This window comes from Halichoeres trimaculatus, unplaced genomic scaffold, assembly GCF_033239565.1.
Source record: "Halichoeres trimaculatus isolate MK-OKI-2021-1 unplaced genomic scaffold, fHalTri1.1 fHalTri1_scaffold_18, whole genome shotgun sequence".
NCBI lineage: Eukaryota > Metazoa > Chordata > Actinopteri > Labriformes > Labridae > Halichoeres > Halichoeres trimaculatus.
Window position 1 is genome coordinate 10,231,585 of NW_027437196.1, and position 23,939 is coordinate 10,255,523.

The 23,939-nt window shown below is 40.9% G+C and overlaps 1 protein-coding gene across 4 annotated transcripts in view; it reads left to right on the top strand.

The window, feature by feature from the left end:
• cacnb2a (calcium channel, voltage-dependent, beta 2a) overlaps nt 1-23,939 on the top strand; it is a 78,107-nt gene that overhangs the window by 32,766 nt on the left and 21,402 nt on the right. The window contains exon 1 of one of the 4 annotated variants that reach the window (XM_074693015.1): nt 6,619-6,867. The exons of 2 other annotated variants lie outside the window; for them this stretch is intronic. In XM_074693015.1, the coding sequence (XP_074549116.1) occupies nt 6,835-6,867 (33 nt within the window). In that variant the 5' untranslated portion in view covers nt 6,619-6,834. Of the gene's footprint in view, nt 1-6,618; nt 6,868-20,463; nt 21,204-23,939 lie in introns of those variants that run through there. One more of the 4 variants, XM_074693013.1, reaches the window with a different exon arrangement.

The window sequence follows — 23,939 nt, forward strand, 5'->3', positions numbered from 1 at the left end:
ACTTCAATCCTGTTCTGCAGCATCTGGAGTTGAAAATTCAATGCAAGTCAATGTGACGCAGTGCCTTTAAGTGTCCACTAGAGACTTACTCAAGAAATCACTGTTTTTTTCTTATGTTTTGTTTTTTTTTTTTTTAAAAACTCTTTTTTTTTCAGCCTCTATCTGAAACACTGTTGTTTCTTTGCCGTCTCTATAAGGCTCCCCATTCCACAAACCCCCTTCACTCTGATTGGCTCGCCCTTTGGAAGCCTGTCAGGAGCAAACCTTGGTGTTTGAGGCCCACCCCTCCACTGTGGTTGAAAAATCCACACACGTTTATTATTGATTTTAACATTATTGGAAAGCATAATACCCCCCTCTTTAAAACCTAATTTTAAGTAAAAGTTGATCTTATAATCAAAGTTTTTTCTCTGTTCAACCTTTATCTTTCAAGGAAAAAAACTCATTGAGATAGAATATCATTTTTTGAGAGTGTCCTTGCCAAAAAAGGCAACAGCACAGTACACAAACACAGCTTAAACAGCTTCAATGGGATTAACAACCTCATTGCCCTACTTTGTTTTTCTGAGATTTTGCTTTTTTTCAGTTTTACAACAGAAACAAGTCTCCAGGAAGAAGAAGAAGGGGATTTATTTCTTCCAGGGAAAAAGAAAAATGTATCCACCTCATTCATCGAGCACTTGAAGTCCTCTAAGGAGACTTTAATTTGTGTAATAGCATTCTTGGCAGGGCAAAATGCACTTGAAAGGGCTTTTCTGACGGAAATCTAATGATCTAATTGTGGTATATGTTAAGCTCATTAGTGATCCTTTCAAGTTTTCTAAACATCATTTGTGTGACTCTTGGCCTCTTTTGAAAGCTCTGACAGGAAACAAAAACACTGTTGATATTGTTAGATATTGTTTGTGTCTTTGGCAAGATGATTTGGGTCAGAGTCAATCAATTATCCTCAGTGTTGTTTTGTCTTGTGTTATAAAGTCCTCACTGTTGCTATCTTGTATTGATGTGGGGCGGATTAACTCATGGTAGTGAGTGTTTGACACAGCTTTGTTTGGCAAAGCGGATGTTTGCTTTTTGACTCTTTCCTGTAATTGGCCACCATGGAGTCACAACAGCATGAACTCTGGTTATCTGTGCTCCTCTGATTTGAAGGTAGTGAGATCACTGGTTTGAAATCTGCTGTAGTTTTGACCAAATCTACATCAACTCCAGAGCCATTTATCAGACGATCAGAGGAGCACTTCTACTAATCTGCAGACAGTCAATACAACAGTTTTGACATTTTTAAAGCTCCTGTTAGGAATTTTGAGCTGGTTCTGAAACAGATTGGACTCAATATAAATTCCCCTCAATGAGCTACAAAAGCAAATGAAACTTTTTAACATACAGACTGATCATTTCAACCTTTATTTTAAACGTCTGAAACCATTGGCGTAAGGAGGGTGTCAGAGTGATTGCCAACGTACTGCAGAAACAGCTTTATTTACTCTTTTCTTCAGAGTAAATAAACTGAAGATAAAAGTTCTTCCTCTTCTTGCAGAATTCAGAGTTTTGATCTTCCATTCCCAAGCTGTGACTGTTTTCATCTGTGTCCATATTTTTGTAATGGATTTCATATTTTCTTTAATAGTTTTTTTCTATATACCTTTAACATTGAAAGCACTGGAAACAAGGGTCACCTTATTGTCATTTTGAGTATAAATAAAGGTTTGCACAGGGCATGATTAGCAAAGAGAGACCACATACACTGAACCAACACAAGTACAAGTGCAAGTTAATGAAAGACGAGAATCTAAACTTACATTTTACGGCCATTTTTGAAGCTCCAGTGAGGAGTTTTAACTAGTTGTGTAGATCAAAATTGGTACGCAAATTAAATACCATTGGTATGGAGAATGACAAAGATATTTTCAACAGCAATGTCAGAGTGCGTGGCATCTCTGATTATTAAAAGTGGTAACATGAACATACTTGTCTAGTGGGGGTGCCAAAATCAGGGTAATTTGAAATTTTCTTACTGTAGCTTTAACCACAGCAAAGAGATATTTTTGTGACATGTACTGGTAAATGGTCTCCAGGTTGTAGACTTCTGTTCAGATGAAATCTGCCATTTAAAGACGTAAACAAAGTCTTCTATGAATGCTAACCATGTGGGTTATTTGCTAATAAAGGTTGTTGTTAGCCGAACCTCTGATTTGGAAGAAAGAAGTTAGATCTATTGAAGCATATTTTAACTTTGATTTGAAATAGAAGTTCATAAAAGGCTGTTTAATTTTAATTCTAATTTCATTTAAAGCTCCAGGATTTTCACGTTTGATTTACTTTGATTTGGCGCCCCCTGTGGACAAACCAGTCCATAAAGATTTTGTTTGTTGTTTGTATTTAATTAGTGTTTCTTGTCCAAAGTAAACTCATCTGAATATTATCTGCTGAATACAGAAAAAAAACTGTATCATCAGCATCTTGAGAATTTGTCTGACACCTACCCCCCGCCAGACATTAAAAATAACCATAACGTAACAATAATTGTCATTGTAAATAATTTAGTTTTATTTTTTTAGGTCGTAATATTATTTCAATATTAATTTAAGTTTATTTCAAAGCCTGCTAAAAGCACCTCACAGGAGCTTTAATATTCAATTCCTAAGCATAGATATCACGCCTTAGGATCTAAATGGACTTCACCACCAGTCTTTATCAAAGGTGGCTCTTCATTTACTACCTTGGAAAAAAACAACTGTTGGGCAAAGTCTTTTTTTTTTGTATATGTGTAACACATTGTGACATTGTATTGATCCCCCCATGGTGCAATTACTGTATGCTGGTTTCGAAAGCTGGCTTTTGTGCGCCTGTCAGAGTAATCGCTGCTGACGTCATCGGCAGCATGTTGACTGATCAATAAGCCAAAGGCAATGCCAACTCTCGTTCCCCAGTGCAGGCAGAACAAGAGGACATTGATTAATCAAATCTCATTCAGAGAAGGCTGATAATTACTGAGGGCAGCAAAGAATCCTCTCGTATCTCTACATTATAGTAATTACACAAAATAGAGCAAGTAATCTGGAGTAGAGCTTGATTTGCTTTTGTTCATTTGACATAATATATACTGTAAAAGCTTGAAGAGGCTTTTAGCCACATTACACACATTAAACAGTTGCCTCGCAGACCTCAGCATAAAACTTCTGGCAGAGATAGCTGGACTTACACAGGGTCGATAAATATACAGTCATTAAAACGTATTTTTATAAACAGTATTCTAAAAACGTGGTTCAAACACGACCTGAACACCTCACTAGCTTTTCTTCTGGGCTTTGATTTTCTAGCTGTGTCAGGCAGTTATGTAAAAGTCATTTTTAGTGAGCAATCAGAGACCTCACATCACACTTCTTGATCAACTGTCATCACGCTCTGCATGCTGAGGTTTTTGCCTCCAGGGCAGACCTTAATTAGAGCCCGCTCTTCACCTTCATTTACCTTGACCTCATGTGGAACAGCAGGGTTCGGAATTGACCAAAAACAGATTTCATTTCAATTCTAAAAGGCAGTCAATTAATGAACATGCTAATTTTTACCCGTCACGCACAACACTGTCGACATAATAAATAAATCTAGAATAAAACTGCTATTAAGTTAGGGTTACATACAGTTCCACAGTTTGACATTAAAAGAAACAATATGTATGAATTTCATTTCAGTTGGGACCACTCTCATCAAAATAACAAATCATTTGGATGCATGCTCTGTTTGGGGCTCTTCCTGTTCTTCAGCTTGCCTACATGGAATGCCACTGACAATAAATATTACACTGATAAAACCAGACACAGCACAATAGTAGGAAGCAGGGTTTAGGTCCATTGCAAAGCATTTTCCAGAGAGAGCAGCAGTAGTAACAAATGGGCTAAAGCAGTTAAAATAGAAAGCCTTGTTGCTATTGCAATTGTATTATTTGAAAAAAGCTGCGCCACATACCATCCCCGTTCAGCAGTAATGCATTTCAGCACTAGGGATATGCACCATTAACCCTTTTGACCCTTGCTAGTTGGCTCTAGAATTTCTAGTCGGTTTAACATGTTGGAGTAGTACAATAGAAAGATTTTTAAATGGTTCGACACAACTCGGTTAGCAAGCTATACATTTCCAAAATTTAAGCTAACAGCTACAAAGTTTAGCTACTTTCTGAAAGAAGTTAGTTTCCTGTTTGAAGCCTGTAAATTCCTGTGTTTGATCTAGTTTTAGCATATGCACCAGGTTTGCATATCTCCTCTCAAAAATGTGACAACTTGTCATAACAGCACAGATGGAAAGCCCTGTAATAGGTCCACTGGGTGGCATCATAACTGCAGTTTGATCAGCTACTGTCATAAGCTACATCTCCGAGACAACACACCCTAATAATATGCTTGACATCACCAAGTTTTCCTTTGCACAAACAAGCGCAGAACATATCAGGACCATAGACTGTATACAGAGAGGACAGCGTGGCTCCGCAATTGTACAATTTTGAAGCCATTATTCCCCAGTCACAGGCGCAGCCATTGGTAGCAGTTGTGTAGCCAGAGTCTGCAGGGTAAAGACTGCAAGGGATTTTTGGAGAATCTGAGTGGAGCCGAGTGACAAAACTATTTTTTTTTCTTTCAAGAGTCTTATCACTTCCTGACCCTTCCTCTAGACATATTTTACAATCCCTCAAAAAAATGCAAAAGAACAGCAGCTGTCAATCACCATTAAACATGACGTAAAACTAGGGCTGCACGATTATCACAATCGCAATGTCAGCACATGCAATTACGTAATTGCAAAAGAGGTTATCGCAATCGCACTGTCAGCACATGCAATTCAGATTTTTCTCCATGATAACCAAGCAAGTCTGTAGACTCATCATGACACAACTTTTTTTATTAAATCGCAAGCACAATCCCAATTGCAATATTGTCCACCTAATCGCAAATCGCACCTTTTCCCCAAATCGTGCAGCACTACGTAAAACCTTGTTTTTAACCTCGTATAACTAATGAAAACAAAGATTTCCAGAAAGAAGAGAACTTGAATACAAGGCAGCCAAATGATATCTCCAAACCACCACAACAATGGGACGTGAGAAACATTTCTACGAGGAGTATTAATTTTTTAAAGTTTGACCACAGCCCATCTGGAATGACTGGAGAGCCAGATTTTTTGACCTATACTGCAGCCAGCCACCAGGGGCAACCTCACTTTGAGCCGAGCAAATGGCGTCCATTTTTTTGTACAGTCTATGATCAGGACCACAAAATAACCACATGGCTAGCATGGAAATCACATCGCCAGCCAGTGTTCAGGAGGAGTATTGTAGAGCAACAAGAACATGTTGTTTGCCACTGTAGCAGAGTTGTTTTTTATTGTACGGGAATCTTTAGCACCAAAGAAAGTTTAAACTATTCTCTAATACAGCTGTTGAATTTTTACCTGATTTCACATCAGAAAAATCTAGCTCATGCACCAGGACTTGAAAGCATTATTCTGGTGAGACAAGGATAACTATCCTACTGTTTGCCACATGCCGAGCACAAGCCTTGGATGATAATCCTCAGAAAGGGGTTAACCCTGATCAAACACAATATAATCCAGGATTTAGGTTGGTCTGCCCAGAAAACATTTTCTCCACAAGCAGTGAAAAATACAAATCTGGGCTTTTACTGGGACACGGAATAAAACCCAGGACATGTAGATTTAGAGTATGAAATTGCAAGATGGTGAAAAAAGAAAAAAAAAGTGAGTTCTTGTCTGTGTTGCTAGGTTTGTATTTCACCCCAGTGATAAAGAGCATTCCTCTCTTTGCGCCTGTTTTATAACAGGAACATTGGAATGAGTTATGGTTATACTTTGTGCACTCATGACTCAGCTTCCGGCTAATGTTTTGACTCATGTTTTACCGCTTTAATAGAATCTTGGACTCTCCTCGCCAACATGCGAGCTGACGTTACAAGCACACATCACAGCGTCAGAGCGTCTGATGTCTGATCACGACAGGAACCACGACAGTTTATTACATGTGTAGCAGCTGCATTTACACAGGAGCTGCGACTGGTAATAAAAATCAGACCCTGTTGAGAGTTTGCATTGTTTTATGCTCTTAATCTGCTGAGTAACTTCCTGCTTTTTTTCCTTATTTACGGCTAAAACCAGGAGAATTTGCAAACTATGAAATGACCTGACAGAAAGTTTCAATTGGCTTCATTCGCCTTGATAATGGAAGCAAATATGGCATTTCGTCAATGAAGTGGAGATAATTACTTCCTGACGTTTTTTGGTCTCTGCACCATGTGTTGAGACTATACAGTGAGTTCAGCTCTTTAAGGCAAAGTGGAACACATGTAAACTCCTCAGATCACACACTCGCACAGACATAAAAAGCTTCTGCAGCTGCTTTTGGTGCTTTCTGGAATTTCCAGGTCAGCCCTGTTGGCCAGAGATCTTACTTCCTAACTGTGTATGTGTGTGTGTGTATGTGTGTGTGTGTGGGAGGGGAGAGAGGGGTGAGGGGGGCTTGTTTTTGGGGGCTGGAGGACGGTCGCGGCGCTCTGGAGTGTTCTCCCAGCGTGGGAAAGACGCTCGTCTTTTCTCTGCCTCTCAGGGACTAAAGTAGGCCAAAGAAGAGCAACAGAGGGACCGACTTCTCCGTCCGTTAACTTTCCCTGCTCAAGTTGTTTCCCCCTCTTGAGTCAAGGCGGAGGGCTTTTTCGGAGCAGAAGCAGCCGGGCTGGTGGGACTTCTTGTGCTCTGAGAGGAGATGGGCAGCAGCTGAGGAGATTTTTCTCCCAGCCGGGCTGAACAGCAGAGACGGACAGGGAAGAAATGTATCTCTCCAGCAGTGAGGAGTCAGATCTGGTAAGTTTGAGTGAACACGCATTCTGCTTGTCACAAAGTCCTCTTTCACACTCCTCCGAAGCCAAACACGGCAGCAGCTCTCCCTGTTCTTCTCCTCTACCCTCTGAACAAAGAGGAAGGACTCAGACTGCAGGAGAATGGAGGTTATTAGTGCAGGGTTTAAAAGGGGCGTAATCACACACTTCCTATTTTTCTCCCCCGTCGCTTTGCCTGAAAGTTAGTGACACTCTCTGGACTGCAGGCTAGAAGCTTTTGGAGCAACTTTTCTGATTGTGTGAGCGTGGTTATTGACTGAAACTAGCTCAAAGTGCAGAGCTGAGACTGTAACAAGCACAGAGAGAGAGAAAGAGAAGAGACGGTTGGGGAATGGTCGGTGCTTTGTGCACAGAGACCGGTAAAGAACATGAAACTTGGCTGTGAGCAAAAGTTTGTTTGACATACGACCCAACTTTTTGCCTTTTTGTGGCTTTAAAGCAAAATTTGGGCCCCTAGTGAAACCGACTGAACGCTGTGTCCATATGAGTTCATAGGTACTATTTCCTTATCACTACATGTAGATACTTTAGTCTTGTAGAAATCAAACTTTTCATTATCTACATTCTTGTTTTAATGTTCAATATCGTTGAACACAAAAGTGCAAACAATGTGAAATCCCATGTAAATGTAATGAGTTACTGAAATCAAACCATCATGGAATCACTTATTATTTAGTGCTACGGTTTGTCATCTACCAATCCAGCTAATTTTCTAATTGTGGGTGTATGAGAAACCACCGGATTAGCTTCTCTCTCAGGCTCAGTCTGTGGCTAATTTACTTTCATTTAGGACTTAAAAACCAATTACTCACTCTCACATAGAAGCAACTGTTTGATAATACGAAGAATCTGTTCCGAACACATTTATCAGCATACTTTTAATTTCTGTTTTGTCATGCTGATACTTTTTGGGGAGTTCAGATGATGACAGTTCAAGCCCTAGCCTGAGAAAATTATTGAACATTCTACTCCCACCGGCACTTTATTATGTACACCTTGCTAGTACCAGGTTGGACCCCCTTTTGCCTTCAGAACTGCTTTAATACTTCGTGGCATAGATTCAACAAGGTACTGGAAACATTCCTCGGAGAGTTTGGTCCATATTGACATGATAGCATCACACAGTTGCAGCAGATTTGTCGGCTGAACATCCATGATGAGAATCTCCTGTTCCACCACATCCCAAAGGTGCTCTATTGGATTGAGATCTGGGGACTGTGGAGGCCATTTGAGTACAGGGAACTCATTGTCATGTTGAAGAAAGCAGTCTGAGATGATTCCAGCTTTATGACATGGAGCGTTATCCTGCTGGAAGTAGCCATCAGAAGTAGTGCTGCACGATTTGGGGAAAAGGTGCGATTTGCGATTAGGTGGACAATATTGCGATTGCGATTGCGATTGTGCTTGCGATTTAGTAAAAAAGTTGTGTCATAATGAGTCTACAGACTTGCTTGGTTATCATGGAGAAAAATTGGAATTGCATGTGCTGACAGTGCGATTGCGATTGCGATTGCGATTGCGATTGCGATTGCGATTGCGATTGCGATTGCGATTATCGTGCAGCCCTAATCAGAAGATGGGTACACTGTGCTCATAAAGGGATGGACATGGTCAGCAACAATACTCAGGTAGGCTGTGGACTTTAAACCATGCTCAGTTGGTTCTAAGGGGCCCAAAGTGAGCCAAGAAAATATCCCCCACACCATTACACCAGCAGAAGCAGCCTGAACCGTTGATACAAGGCAGGATGGATCCATGCTTTCATGTTGTTGACGCCAAATTCTGACCCTACCATCTGAATGTGGAGCAGAAATCCAGACTCATCAGACCAGGCAACGTTTTTCCAATCTTCTATTGTCCAGTTTTGGTGTTGCTGTGTGAATTGTAGCCTCAGTTTCCTGTTCTTAGCTGACAGGAGGGTCACCCGGTGTGGTCTTCTGCTGCTGTAGCCCATCTGCCTCAAGGTTGGACGTGTTGTGTGTTCAGAGATGCTCTTCTGCAGACCTCGGTTGTAACCAGTGGTTATATGAGTTACTGTTGCCTTTCTATCAGCTCCAACCAGTCTGTCCATTCTCCTCTGACCTCTGGCATCAACAAGGCATTTTGGCCCACAGAACTGCTGCTCACTGGATATTTTCTCTTTTTTGGACCATTCTCTGTAAACCCTGGAGGTGGTTGTGGGTTAAAATCCCAGTAGATCAGCAGTTTCTGAAATACTCAGACCAGCCTGACTGGCACCAACAACTGTGCCATGTTCAAAGTCCCTTAAATCATCTTTCTTCCTCATTCTGATGCTCGGTTTGAACTGCAGCAGATCATCTTGATCATGTCTACATGCCTAAATGTATTGAGTTGCTGCCATGTGATTGGCTGATTGGTAATTTGTTTTTACGAGCAGTTGGACAGGTGTGCCTAATAAAGTGGCCGATGAGTATTGTCAGGGCGTCTTTATGGTTGATCTTTCAAAACTTTTCAATACTACATTTAAAATAATTTGACATGACTTTATTTTAGATCAAAAAGTATGAAAAAAGTTACATAGAGAAAAAGCGCAGAGAGTTAAGACTGCTGGTGAAAACAAAACTGTAAAACGCATGAAAAACATAACTCCTATATTAACTGATGGTACTTATTTATGTTATAATCTTTTCATTGTGGTTTCAAAATAAAATCAACAACCCTAGCTTTTAGGAAGTATCATTTGTTTTTTATCACTGGTGTTAGGGAAACCCCCATGTGGCCACAAGATCGATGAACAATAAATCACAATTTTAGCCCAGAATTGGTCCAGGGTGTATAATTTATCTCTTTTAAGAATAAATAAATGAAGCTGAAATCATTTTACTCCAGCACATTGGTATGTTTTGCTCCACTGAAGACAGTTAACAGCCTCTTCTGCTCTCTTAGCCTGTTCTCATCAATCAGCCTGCTTCATACACCCGGAAACTGCTGGAATATTGATGACGCAAGCATGAAATAGCAGCACAGAGCAGCCCCCAGCCTCTCTTACTGTATCCCCTTGATCTGCCATCATCCTATTATGGTGCTGTGTGTCCACTGAGGGACCTGCGAGAGAAGGAGCTGCTAGATAAAGTAGACCTGACTGTGAGGAGGATTCTGTGTTAACTAAAGTAATGCCTCCCAAGGGAGTGCTGCTGCTCTTTGTAGGTACCATGTACTGAAGGGGGAAGGATTAGCACATCATTAACAGTCTGCAGTAGTCTTGTGGCAGGGATTGTGTTAAGTAAAGTGAAGCAGAACAAATAAGGTACATTTGTTTGCAGATCAGCCCAGAACACAGGGAGAAGGTTCATCAGTATCGCATTTTAAGCACAGGATAGTCCAGAAAATGGTGTAACATTAGTAAAGCTGCAGATGCATGTGTTAGAATCTGACATAGAATAGAATAGAATAGAATAGAAAATACTTTATTTATCCCCGAGGGGAAATTCAGGAGTCACCGCAGCATTTAAGAAAACAAAGAGTATAGAAAGTGCAAAAAGGTCCATAAGAAAATAGATGTCGACATCCCGTCCACCACTCGTCCACCACTCTCCAGCCCAGCCAGTCTCCACCTCCACAGGGTCCAGGACTGAGCCTCCCCAGCAGTCTGTTCAGTCTCTGTCTCCTGGATCCTGTCTGCTCACAGCAGGCGAAGCTCCTCCAATGTGGCGCCGGCGTCTGATGTCAGCTCCGTCAGCCACGTCCGTGAACAGCACGATGCCGCTGGGTTAGCATGGCTAGCTCGTCCATCCCCCAATATATGACAACAAGAAGTCCTGATGATGTGGAAGCAGCTTGGAACATTAAATTTACAAAGATCAGCAGAATAATTAGCCAATAATTCATCTGGCACCAGCAGCTTCGAGTCTAATGACAGTGCAGTTGACCGTAACTGTACCTGCTGTGAATACTGCTCAATCAGCCAATATTAGCATGCTAATAACCAAATCATTGACCTCAATGAACAGGTCAAGAGCTGATCAGCACTGGAAATGTGAGCAATATTAAAATTTAAGGATGGGAAAAATTATCAATAGCCACGGTTGCATGAGGAGTTTTTCGTTTTTCCGAATGGATTCTTACTAAATGACTTTTCCAAAAACAATAGTATACATGGAAAGGAATATTCCAATCTCTGGTCTACATGCGCCGCTGTAATCAAACAGAATAGTCAATGGCGCATGCGCAGAAAAATGTTAACATCACATGATTCATCAAAGACGGATTAAAGATCGTCTTACGTCATATCTGAGCATAAGCTGAGAGAACGCACCCTGACAACTTTCCATTTGAGTGGATACATGATACCTCAATCGGTTTGGGTAAAGGAATATTCCACCCCTGTGACACCGATTAAATGTCCATTTGGATTGGCACTTTTTTTTTTGGAATGAGGTGTATACAAAGTTTAAATTCTTTCAGTTTGAGCAACCGAACACAAGCGGAATATTTGGGTCTATGTATACGTGGCTAGTGTTTCATAATATCATCATCCTGAATCTTGAAATTCAGTAGTTTCTATTGCAGGTGCTGCATGTTGACACTTTCATTTAAAAAAATATGTCGTGCACCTATTTTGGCTCCAGCTGTTTATACTGTATATCAGTTGATATCCTGGTGTAGTAGCCTTAAATGGCTTACACTTTTTTCTCACAGTCGTCTTTTGGAAAGCCCTTATTTCAGCCTCTGTTTGAAATGATTACTCTAAGCTGCTGTAGCTCAATGGCTCCCCACTCCTTAAACCCCATTTCCTCTGATTGGCCAGCCCTCTGGAGGCCTGTCGGTGAGAGCTATGGAAAGACCTTGGTGTTTAAGGCCCGCAACTCTAATGCATTGTTTTCCCCACCATTATATGGGGGGCAGCCCAATCCCCCCAGAAGTCGAGGTAATTTTATGTGCCTTATGTTATTTGTGCATAAACACACACACACACAAGCACATTCTGTATAGTGGACAGAAAGCTGGGAAAATCTCCACATTGCAACACTGCAATGTGTCATGAGTAACTTAGGAGATTCTTATCTCATTATTTCAGCAAGTATAGTGAAGATGTCATGAAGAGATCTTTTGATGTTTTTTCCAGAGCAGATTGTTTGAGCACGTACAGACAGATTAACAGATTTCTTCAAAATTGATGTAGTGGTTTGAAAAAGGCTCACATTTAGTATGGAGTTCCAATATTTTTGATTTTTATTCTTGTTTAGAATATGAGAGCGTATAATACCTTCTCTTTAAGCTGTAAATTATGAAATTAGACTTAACATGATCCATTTATAAAAGAATATTATGAAATGTCTGTCCTCATGTGTCCCCACTTATTTTTCTGTGTAAGCAGATGAATATGCATAAAACAAAAGTCCTATGTTAAAACGTTAAAAATCAAATCTTCAGCCAGTCCTGGGGTTGATTTCTCAGATTATTCAGCAGGCAGTGGGTGCTGTGGGATCACATGACAGCCAGCCAGTGATTCCATCACCTCAATGGGATGATGCACTTATCTAATGCACTGGCACTGGGAATGCTGGGTAAACACTTTTTTCACAGGCCTGTCAGTGTCACCTTGATAGTCATGCTTCCTATCCCCCTGTTTCACAGCAGAGGGTTCATTACTCCTCCCCCCACTTCTATGCTCTCATGTCTGTCACACACAGAGCGTCAGTCTCATTCTCACTGTCCTGCTCATTTGTTTTTTATGCCTCTGCTCCGAGTTGTGTATTAGTAACTGTCCCTCGTAGCAGACACATTTCACACTCTTGGCTGTCATGTCTGCTCTTATTGTCCCCTCGTGACGGAGGAGTTGCGGGTTGTACACCGTTGATTTAATTGACTTTGTGTTGCACTGAGTGAAGTGGCAGTGATGGACAGATGGCTGAAAGAGAGGCTTCAGTTCCAGCCAAGAATGAGTCAGTCCCAGCTTGAGACTGTGAGCACACTCGCTCAGCCTGTTGTCAGCCCGCTGCAGTCAGCTACAGTCCATCGGCCAGAACAGAACATATCTGGACCCAAACCCAAATTTGGTCTTTATTCTTCTGTCATGATGCTTGTGATAATGTGAGGTACACTGTGCAGGCAGACTACATTGTTTCACTACTTTCTCTCCTGACATTTTACAGAGTTTTGCACCTTTTTTTTAAAGCCGTACTGAATTGTATGTCTCTGCTTATTTTCATGTAAAGATTCAAAGCTTTACAATTTGTTTTTATGTTAAGAGGAAATCATCACATTCTGTGTATCTGTTGGCGGATCGATCGGTGCCGATTTCCTAAATTTTGGGAGATCGGGATCAGTGATCGACCCATCCTCACATATAAAAACTGATCTCTTATACCTCTGGGAAGGTCTGACAGCCAGCCTTTGTTGCCTTTTGCTCTGAGACCTAAAACTCAGGACACTTTATTGGTTGTTTGAGTTAAAACATTAAAATGTTATTGTTTCACAGGTATTGTTAAATGATTTTCAATAAAATAAGATTGGAACATTGAAGGTATATGCTGTCAGTTACAGAAAAAAGAAAATAAAAATTGGTATCGGCCCATATCGGTATTGGCAGATCAGGCTTTTTTAAGATCGGTGATAGGCCTCTCTCGATAACAAATTTTGCTAGATGATAATTTTCCAAAATATTATTGCCAGTAAACGATATTGTTGTCAATAGTATTTTGATTTTTTTCCAATTATTCATTGATGTAATTATGATAAATGGGATAATAAAGTGAGTACACCATATCAAAAGCAAGAAACTTTAATTTCTTAAGAGTATTTAACTGTAATTAAAAGGTCAGGATCTTTTGAATAAAATAAATTAAACAAAAAATATAATAAATTTAACAAACAAGAAAGAGAAAAAAAATACAATGAAAATAAAATGGACTCTCTTTTACAAAAAAAATACATGTCAATAAAAATAATTAATACTAATCAAAAACAATAAAACATAGACCCTGTCTCTAAAGAAAAAAACAAACTCCCAAAAAACAACAACAACAATAAAAACTATAGCCTAAATAAAAGGGAGTTCATACAGTTCCTGAATTGTTTGTAACATGTCCTTTTTCCCAGTCAATCCGTACTGTCTGTCAAACATTTTAAACATTTCTGGCTTTTAACCGTATAGAAGGGCTGCATTTCTTTGGCAATGTAGCTGTCTTTGAGCACCCACCATTTGGCGCTTTTATTTCTTTTCACTTTGCAGACCAAAAGCCTCAGTAAGAGCGGATTGTCAAAGAACAAGGCTGCGCTGCACCTCCCCCTCTACTTCTTCGTCGCCACTATTTTCAAACAAATGCGACATATCAGCTCGTTGGTGCTCATGAGCTCACACTTTGTTCATTCTGATAAAAAACAAAATATTCCCACACTGGGACTGTGGCAGGCGGCTTAAGAACTGTATCTTTCGTGCCATCACTCATATTAGCGCGTGTTTCCTCCTAACCCCTCAGGACGCTCGCTTCAGCTCTCTCCGTGTGTATGTGCAAGCAGCCCCGTCACTAAAGATGCCACGGATTGCATTTTTGACAGATGCTCACTCCGCTATAAATCCGCTAAATCCGCTACAGAATCTATGCACCCCGATGTTAGGAAAGATAGACGTAGTGAGCCATCTTCTTATTCAGCCTCTTTGGTCAAAAGAGAGGAGGAAAACAAACATGCATGCACGTGTCAGTTTATCGAGGCTGGCAAACTTACTGAGGACGTTTTATTTATCGTTCGGTTAATCGATTTATTGATTATCATGACAGGCCTGATCGGTGATCGGCCAGAAAATTGTGATTGGTGCCCCCTTAATCATAACCTGACTTTCCCAGCCATTCACACCCTGAGAATAAAACTTAATGATTAAACATAATAGGGTTGCTTTTGAAACTTTATAACCATGCTGCTCGAGCTAAAGACCCAAAGAATTACATGCTTTAGAAATGCTAGTAAACTTTGAATTGCTTATTTGTGCCATTGTTACAGCTCTGACAGGAACTTGGTCTTTTAGTTGTAAAACACATCAGACAGTGTAGTAACAAGAGCCAGGGACTACTGCCTTGAAAATGCAAGTGATGCACTTAACTGACCGTAAAGACGAGAAGGCCAGAGTCATTTGTTATCCAGAAGAAGACAAGAGCAGTGAAGTAAGAGATCACTGTCTGTGACTGGAAGAATGGAAAAAGGTGAAAAGAAGAGAAAAAGAAACGGGTGAGAGGAGAATTCGAAGTATGTTGTGTGCTGTTGCTCCTCTACTGTCGGTGCCTTATGGTTTTATGTTGATAACCTTTCTTTTAACAGTGGAAACATATGAAGAATATCTTCTATCATTACTTAAAATGAAAATGGCCGACCCTGATGTACATGCTTCATCCACTATAAATGATTCTGTCAGATGCAGCAGGCGGCAGTGGTTGACTCACAGCCCCCTCTGCTTCACTGTGGTAATAGCCACAGTGATTTGTGATGTTGTAATGTAATGATCGCCATGCTGCTGCTGTGTGCAGATGTCAGTGGTGGTCTCCCAGCAATGACCTCTGTCCCAGGTGAATCAATAGATCGGTATAGGGACCACAGCACCATTGCCCTTTCAATTTCCCCTTGTTCATCTTTCTGCCTGTGGACACAGCGGGAGGACAGCCAAGTCCAACACACAGTTCTGTTTGTCTGCTCTGATTACAAAGGTTGCCAGCGCAGATTTGTGATCCCTGTTTTCACTGGGAGTGGGATATTCATCGAGCCATTCTGAAAGACATGGATGTGCTCCAGTGCTGATTTTCAGGAACATGAAATTCTGTGCATGGTGGAGGATGTTGGCCGTAGGGACTGTTACTGCACCGTAGGCCTGTCACGATAGTCAATAAATTGATTAATCAAACAATAAATAAAAACCTCCTCGGTAAGTTTGCCAGCCTTGATAAACTGACGCGTGCATGCATATTTGTTTTCCTCCTCTCTTTCGACCAAAGAGGGTGAACGAGAAGATGGCTCACTACATCTATCTTTCCTAACATCTGGGTGCATAGGTTCTATAGCGGATTTAGCGGATTTAAAGTGGAGTGAGCATCTGTCAACAATGCGATCTTTGGGGTGAAGACGGGGCTGCTCGCGAGTACACACTGAGAGAGATGAGGCGAGCATCCTGAGGGGTAAGGAGGAAACACGCTACTATGAGTGATGGCACGAAAGATACGGTTCTTAAGCCGCCTGCCACAGTCCCAGTGTGGGAATATTTTGTTTCTTTATCAGAATGAACAAAGTGTGAGCTCATGAGCACCAACGAGCTGATATGTCGCATTTGTTTGAAAATAGTGGCGACGAAGAAGTAGAGATGGAGGTGCAGCGCAGCCTTGTTCTTTGACAATCCGCTCTTACTGAGGCTTTTGGTCTGCAAAGTGAAAAGAAATAAAAGCGCCAAATGGTGGGTGCTCAAAGACAGCTACATTGCCAAAGAAATGCAGCCCTTCAATACGGTTGAAAGCCAGAAAAGTTAAAAATGTTTGACAGACAGTACGGATTGACTGGGAAAAAGGACATGTTACAAACAATTCAGGAACTGTATGAACTCCCTTTTATTTAGGCTATAGTTTTTATTGTTGTTGTTGTTTTTTGGGAGTTTGGTTTTTTCTTTAGAGACAGGGTCTATGTTTTATTGTTTTTGATTAGTATTAATTATTTTTATTGACATGTATTTTTTTCTAAAAGAGAGACCATTTTATTTTCATTGTATTTTTTTTCTCTTTCTTGTTTGTTGAGTTTATTATATTTTTTGTTTAATTTATTTTATTCAAAAGATCCTGACCTTTTAATTACAGTTAAAACTCTTAAGAAATTAAAGTTTCTTGCTTTTAATATGGTGTACTCACTTTATTATCCCATCTATCATAATTGCATCAATGAAAAAATGGAAAAAATCAAAACAATATTGACAATAATATTGTTTAGCGGCAATAATATTTTGGAAAATTATCGTCTAGCAAAATTTGTTATCGTGACAGGCCTACTGCACCGCAATGCAATCTTTTAATTGAAAGTTTAAGCAAGACACCATGACTTTGAAAATAGTGGTGAATCTGAATGTGCTGGATAGACTGAATGTATAGTCCCCGTCCACACAGATCAAAGCTGTATCACGCTGCTGTCAGATTATTATTAGTGGCTTGTGTGGGGGTGACACAGTGTCGTCAGTATCAGTGCGGCAGTGGGTCTGGAGGTCGGTCAAGTCGGGCAGCCTGAGGCTTGTTCTGTCTCGGTGAGTCTTTGTCATTGTTGTCGTTTGATCATGGATCTTCACAACTCAGAGAGTTCCCATCCAGAGCATCTGTGCCCTCTTGAGGCTCAAGTCTGCCTCCATATTGAAGCATATGTGCCCCTGATCTTTGAAAACAGGCAAGGGCGTGGATTGGTGTACCATACCCTCCTATCCTTCAGAACATCATCCACCTCAAGTAGTGTCCATGTTAAGCTAATTGGTCTTAATGAGCTGAAATCACATTATCCTCCCCCAGCCTTCCTTTCATGTAAAAGTGTCATATTTGTGTGCACGTGTGTCTCTGCAAAGACCCGAGCAGATGGAGGCGTGTCACTGATTAGTTATGATAAGCTTCACTGATTAGCATGTCATCCTTTGATCTACAGTTAGAGCTCCTCAGGGAGTCACCGCCGGCCATAAACCAGCCAGCCCGCTTTAACTGCTGCTCCCATGAGCAGACCTCCTGACTCCTCTGACCTCACGCAACCCTATGACGGGTCAGATGGAGGAGCATCGTGCGTCATAAGTGCAAAGTAGAAAAAAAAAGAAGGGGACATTTTGAGCTATACTTCTGCAGGGGATTCACGTTTTCTGTGCCTTTATGAGGACAGGAAACTTTTAATTAACACTGTAATTATTCTCGTTTGTCCTGTGTGGCTTTGTGACGCTTCACTCACTTGTAATGAAATGAAGCTGATCAGAAGGGAGAGCAGCTTTCCCCTCAAAGTCCCAATTTGGTGACACCAGAGTGACGAAGAGATGTCTTTTTTTTAAATAGCTACAGTTTACTGTAAGCCTATTTTTGGGTACATGTAATCATCATATCCTTTTGGCTTGGTTTCCTCCAAACTCTTTTGTTTGGTTGTTCAAGTGCTGGACAAAAAAAGGAAAGCAAACTGCTTTAGTTTTTCTTAGATTCTGAATTCACATAATCAGACACACAAACAAAAAACAGTATTCTGTGCAGGTTTTGTGCCAGATGAACAAATGAGCTAAGAAGATATTGTCTAATTACCTTCTTCTGAATGGAAACAATGTGAGAAAAAATGTCGAGTTCCCTGAAACAGGAATAATCTCAGTAAGTTTCTGTGAAAGAAACTAAACAAGTTTAATCCAGGCGTCATTTTTGTCTTCTGTCATCTTGAATTAAGACAATTTTGGACTTGTCTGGTGAATGTGGCTCATATTAAGTCTAATAAGACATTTTTTGATAAAAATAGTACTCAAATGCTTGCTTAGATTCCAGTCTTTGTGCTACAGCTGCTCTTTGCTTGCTCACTCTTGGAAATAAGCTGGATGTTAACTGAAATTTTTATCACACCTGCTATAAAATAACTCCACAATAGTACAATTTAGAGTGAGCAAGTGTCCACCTCCATTTAGCTCATCATATACTGTATGTGGGCAGATCTAGCCCCTGTAGCTCTATCAGGATGACCACATACAGCACAGTTCTTTGCAACCGGTGAAGATGCTCACAGCTTCCTGCAATCACACGCAAAACCCAAGCAAACTGCACAGAGGAGCAGAAATTGATGGGCACAAAATATGAGCTTCACATATGCTTTGTGATTTTGGTCTAACAGGGGCTGTGAGGACTATCCAGAAAAGACTCTATTTCCCATGAGCACTAGCATCCACTGGCTTAGGGATGCAAGTCTTGCCAAGGCGGACGTTTGTCTTAATGCAAATGAATGGAGATCAGATCTTCTTTTTAACTTTACTTTTCTTTGTTCAAGATAACTTATCACCAGATACAAAGAGACGAGGTAATATGTGTATCGATAACTACATAGAGCTGTTGTTTAAAGTGTAACAAGTAAAATCAGTTTGTGGCATAGTTTGGTAGCCGGCTATATTTAGCGCTACACCAAGCCCAGTGCTCTGAGACGTGTCTGTAGCTTGGTGAATCCTGGTTATGCCCTACTGGTGCTCATCTACCAACTCCAACCTCGCCAAGTAGAGCAAACGTAACCTCACTCTTCATTTTATTGATAGACTTTCAAGTTTGAACAGACCCCTGCAGAATAACTGCTGCATGTGGGTTGAAATGAACATTATCACAAACATTTTAGCCCGTGTTTTAGCCCATGCTCTATCATTCTCCTGTTTAGCTTTCTTCTGCTCTGATGCCGATGTACTTTTCCTTTTTGCCAGTCCAGCTCTAACAGGGCTGGGACGATATGCTATTCTTACGATTCGTTTCTATTACAATTTTTGGGGTGCCAATTTGGTTTGAATTGCGATTCTTCAATATTTACGATTTTTGCGATTTTTAGTATGCTTTCTAACACCGGACCATATAAAAAAGTGAAATTATGACGTCTACAGACTACACCAGCAGCCATATTTTCCCATAAAACGCACATCACGTGAGTCAGAGAGAAACATTTCACCCTCTGCTGGAGAAAAGCATTAACTTTTTTCCAATCCAGTTTATAGACAAAGACTGAAATGAAGAATTTGGATTTTTTTTTTTATCGATTCTTAGACAAAGAATCCTGATTTTGATATTGTCAAAGAAAAAATCCCAATATAACGATTTTCTCTCAGGATTACTCAGAAAGTCCTCACAGGAACTTTAAGATGAGGCTAGTGCATCACATTTCTGACCATTTGTAGCAAATTTGAACAAATTGAATAGCAAGGCTAATTTTATTTTGAGAGTTTGCCCAAAAAAATGAATTATTGTTGTTTAATCTTTAACATAATATATATATTTTTCAGTAAGTGAGCTGTGTCATTATTTTCCAGTGCAAGAAGCAACCTTAGGCTAAAACAGTGGTTTGAAATGTTAAGACACTATCTTTGAAAAAGTGATATCAAGTAATAGCTAAAATATTTGTTAAAAGTTAATGGTTTTTTTTGTTTTGCTTGCAAATTTAAAGCTCCTTTAAGGAACTTTGACTCTGCGGCGTCATTGTTACATTAGCTACTCAAGATCTGACTTATTATTCTGGTGTTCAAAGGAGCCGATAGAGATAAGTATAACAGAAATGAGTGCAATGAGAGTTACAGGATACAAGTAGGCAGACTCTTATGTCATTTAGCTTTAATGTTTTTCAACAATAACAAAGCTCTCAGCTCTCAGTCTCCTGAGAAGATGTTGAGGTGCCATTGCTATAAAAAGCTCAAAACAGGAAGAATCTAAAAAGAGCACAACGTGCACAGTCCTCTCATTAACAGTATCCATAACACGTGCACTGATCACTGCAGAGACACTACGAGCAGATGGACAGACTGTGAGGGGTAACTGACGGGAGAGGAAAGGAGGGGGTGACAGGAGGAGAAGAAGGAGAGGGAGGGGTGGGCAGAGATGGAGATGGAGCGGCAGAATCGCTGAAGGAGTCTGCAGGACAAACGCTGACGGGCTGAGACACAGAGAGCGAGAGGAAAGCGAGCGCAGCACCTGAACGCGGCGGCTTCATTAGCATCACGGGGGGAGACCATCACCGGCATCCACAGCAGAAAAAACTGCTGCTTTCTGAAGCTTTCAGAGGATGAGGAGGAACAGTGTTGGAGCTTGAATGAGGAGCCACCTGACTCCAGTCTGGGAGTCAGCCTCCGCACCTGCAGCAGCGGCAGCGGTTTGAGCACTCCGCTGATCAAGGAGACCGGGGCAGAGCGGGAGAGAGCTGCTGAGATTATGCGCGGGGCAGAGAGCTCCTGTGGATTCCCCGTCTTAAGCATCGCCAGCAGCAGGAGGAGGAAGAGCAGGAGGAGCGGGAGGAGCTGTGGCTCTACAGATAGCAGCAGAGCTAGCTGGAGCTGCAGCAAAACAAAGCGCTCTCACTCCAGCACTTCTCATTTACCTCCAGATGAATGTAGCGCTCACAGCAGACAAGGTGTAACTGCAACCAGCCGCGGATGTTGCCGCTGTGTTGATCGTACCTGTAGCCCGAGCAGCGCTGGCGGCGAGGTGATCACGGTGGTGCGGTCAGGTGGAGTTGTAGCAGCAGCAGGGGGGGGCAGTGGCTCAGGACACTGAATGACCAGTGTGGCTCATGAAGGCCACCTGGATCCGCTTGCTGAAACGAGCCAAGGGAGGTCGCGTCAAGAGCTCTGATGCCTGTGTAAGCACATTTAGAGTTTGTTTACAACTCAAAAAATTCCTCTTTCTGCTTTCGTGCATGTTTGTGTGGGTGTTTCTCTCATTCATCTTGTGTTGGGGTCAGTGTGGCATGCTTCTACATCGTTTGGTGATGATGGGAAGCTGGGTGTTGTTATCTGTAATGCTTGTCAGATTCTGGGCAGAGCTCCATATCACCTCCCTCTGACCCACTGGGACGCTATTCACAATCATGCTCCATCGTTTGACAGCACCTGACAATAATTTTATTATCTCAGGCCAGGTAGGCTCACCTGCATTTCTCAAGGCTAAAAATAGTCCTAACAGAGCAACCAATAGAGGATAAGGAGCCAATTTCGTAGATTTCATATTAGAATGAGGAAATCCTGCATATCACACTGTTTACTCCCACACACAGTAAGATTAATATGATGACAGCAAACGCAGCCATGGATTCCTAATGAGCTTCCTTTCAGGTAATGAGTTATTCATATCAGGTACAAAAGAGACACAATGTGAGACACGAGAGCCATGGATCATGTTTTATGAAGGGCGTTTCACTGAATCACCAAGTATTATGTCCATTCATGTCGTCTCCACGCAAAAGTCAGGTGCTGTCAGCGGCCAAATGGGAGATCCTGCTTTGTATGTATGTGATGTGGGTAATTCGGATCAGGCACAGAGTGAGGGAGGCTATTTTTAACTCAGACAGCTCAGAGTGTAATGGTGCAGTGAGATGAATGGAAGACCTTGTGTGGGTGGCGTAGTAGCGTGCAGGTGAGGATAAGGCTCACACTGCTTTCACTTAAGACTCACTTCTTTTTTTTGTCATCTTTGATTGGTGCTTGACTGAAACTGGTATGTGGGGCGGGGGTCATGTTAGTGTTGTATGTGGAAATCCAACCACTTATTCTTAGCATCTGTAAAGGAAATTAAATTATTTGAGTAGTGGTAGCTGTCAGGGGTTCCTTTCAAAGACTAAATGTAGTTGTTTCATTTTTGTCAAGATATAAATATGAAAAAACTTTTTTTTAATACATGTAAATCATTTTAGCTCTAGAAACAGGTTATAGGAGGTTATGTTTTTGGGAGAGTTTGTCTATTTATCTGTGTGTACAACATAACTCAAAAACTAACACACAGATCTTGATGAAATTTTTCAGGAAATGTTCAAAATGGGATAAGGAAGAAGTGATTAAATTTTGGAGGTGATCTGGATTACCGTCTAGATCCAGCATTTTTTTAAAGGATTCTTTATTATCGTGAAATTTAGCTATTTTCACCATATGTGTTCACAACTTCACAATAAAATGGTCCGATTGCTTTTCAAAACAATACGAAAAAAGGTCACCATAATTTCTTACAGATGTAAAAGTATGATCCAGATCCTGGCAATATTCTGGATACCAAGATCCAGAATATGAAATATGTACTGGGTCATCATAATTTTCAACACTGTTAGGAAACAAATTATCATACAAACCTGTAACTAACACCAGATTGTAGCAGACAGTCTGCTGAAAGGGAGTATAACATTAAAGTAGGACCAAAGTGATGCGTGACAATCACAGTATGCTTGGCGGAGGTCTGCGCTCTGAGTGCTTTACTAGTATAGATATATATATATTTGTTATTAGACTACTTCATAGTCTGATTTTGCTCTCAGCTCTGACTTGCAGACACATCTCCTTATTTTTCTGTGATAGGAACGGTCAACTTGTGCCAGCTCTAGTCTATCATGTAAAATGGAAACTGCATTTTTTTTCCCCCAGTGTTAAAAAAACAAGGTGGAGAAGACTGTAGTTCCTTGAGTGTTCAGATTGGCCTGGCCACATGCTAGATGATTTTAAGACCTGATCTAATCCTGATATCAGTTATTGATCTGATACAGGCTCAAAAAGCTAGATCTGATATCTGCAGCAAAGGGACGATCTATATGGTTCACCCCTTCAACTCAAGTGAGAAAAGCCTAAAGTCACCACAACATCATTCCTCATGCCATCCTCATATTCAGGGAATAGAGATTTCCAAATAATCAGAGATATCGTATCATATCGGACTGGATTGATTTAATATCAGTATCGGCCAATACCAAAGCCAGGGTGTCAGTATCTGTATTAGGACTTTGAAAGGTTGGATCAGTGCATCCCTAGTTTTAAATCAAATATGGGGCAGACTCTGCCTCCTCCAGTGATCGGAGGGTGTGACCTCATTTGTGGCTTGTCAATATGGCTATTTTACGCATCAGAGCCGTCTCTGATCTGGAAATTTAGAAATCAAACATGTCTCAAATCAGACACTCTCATTAGTACGTGGTTTCAAGGAACAGTGAGGTTTGTCCCAAATCAAACACTGCCGCTTCACACTTACTGGAAATGACAATTGCATTTCACAACCATTCACTGGTGTTCATCTGTTTTGCAGTAATTACAGCTGTCATCCATTGTTTCATCCATTCCTGCCCCTTCCACTACGTAGTCATGAAGGATGAGAAGTGTCCAGTGTTCCACACTCAACTTTTTGACTGTTTTGCATGCACTACTTGAGAAATCAAAGTGCACTAAGATTTACTGTACTGTCAGTGTGTACACTGTTTGGCACTCAGAGTAAGAAGTTAGGTGACATTAGTACAAAATTTGAGACACAGCTAAGAATTTTTATTATTCACAATTCCTGCTTTTACTGCCTCTGACATAACACTAGCAATAACCACTGAGAGGAGACTGGGAACTGTCACGAA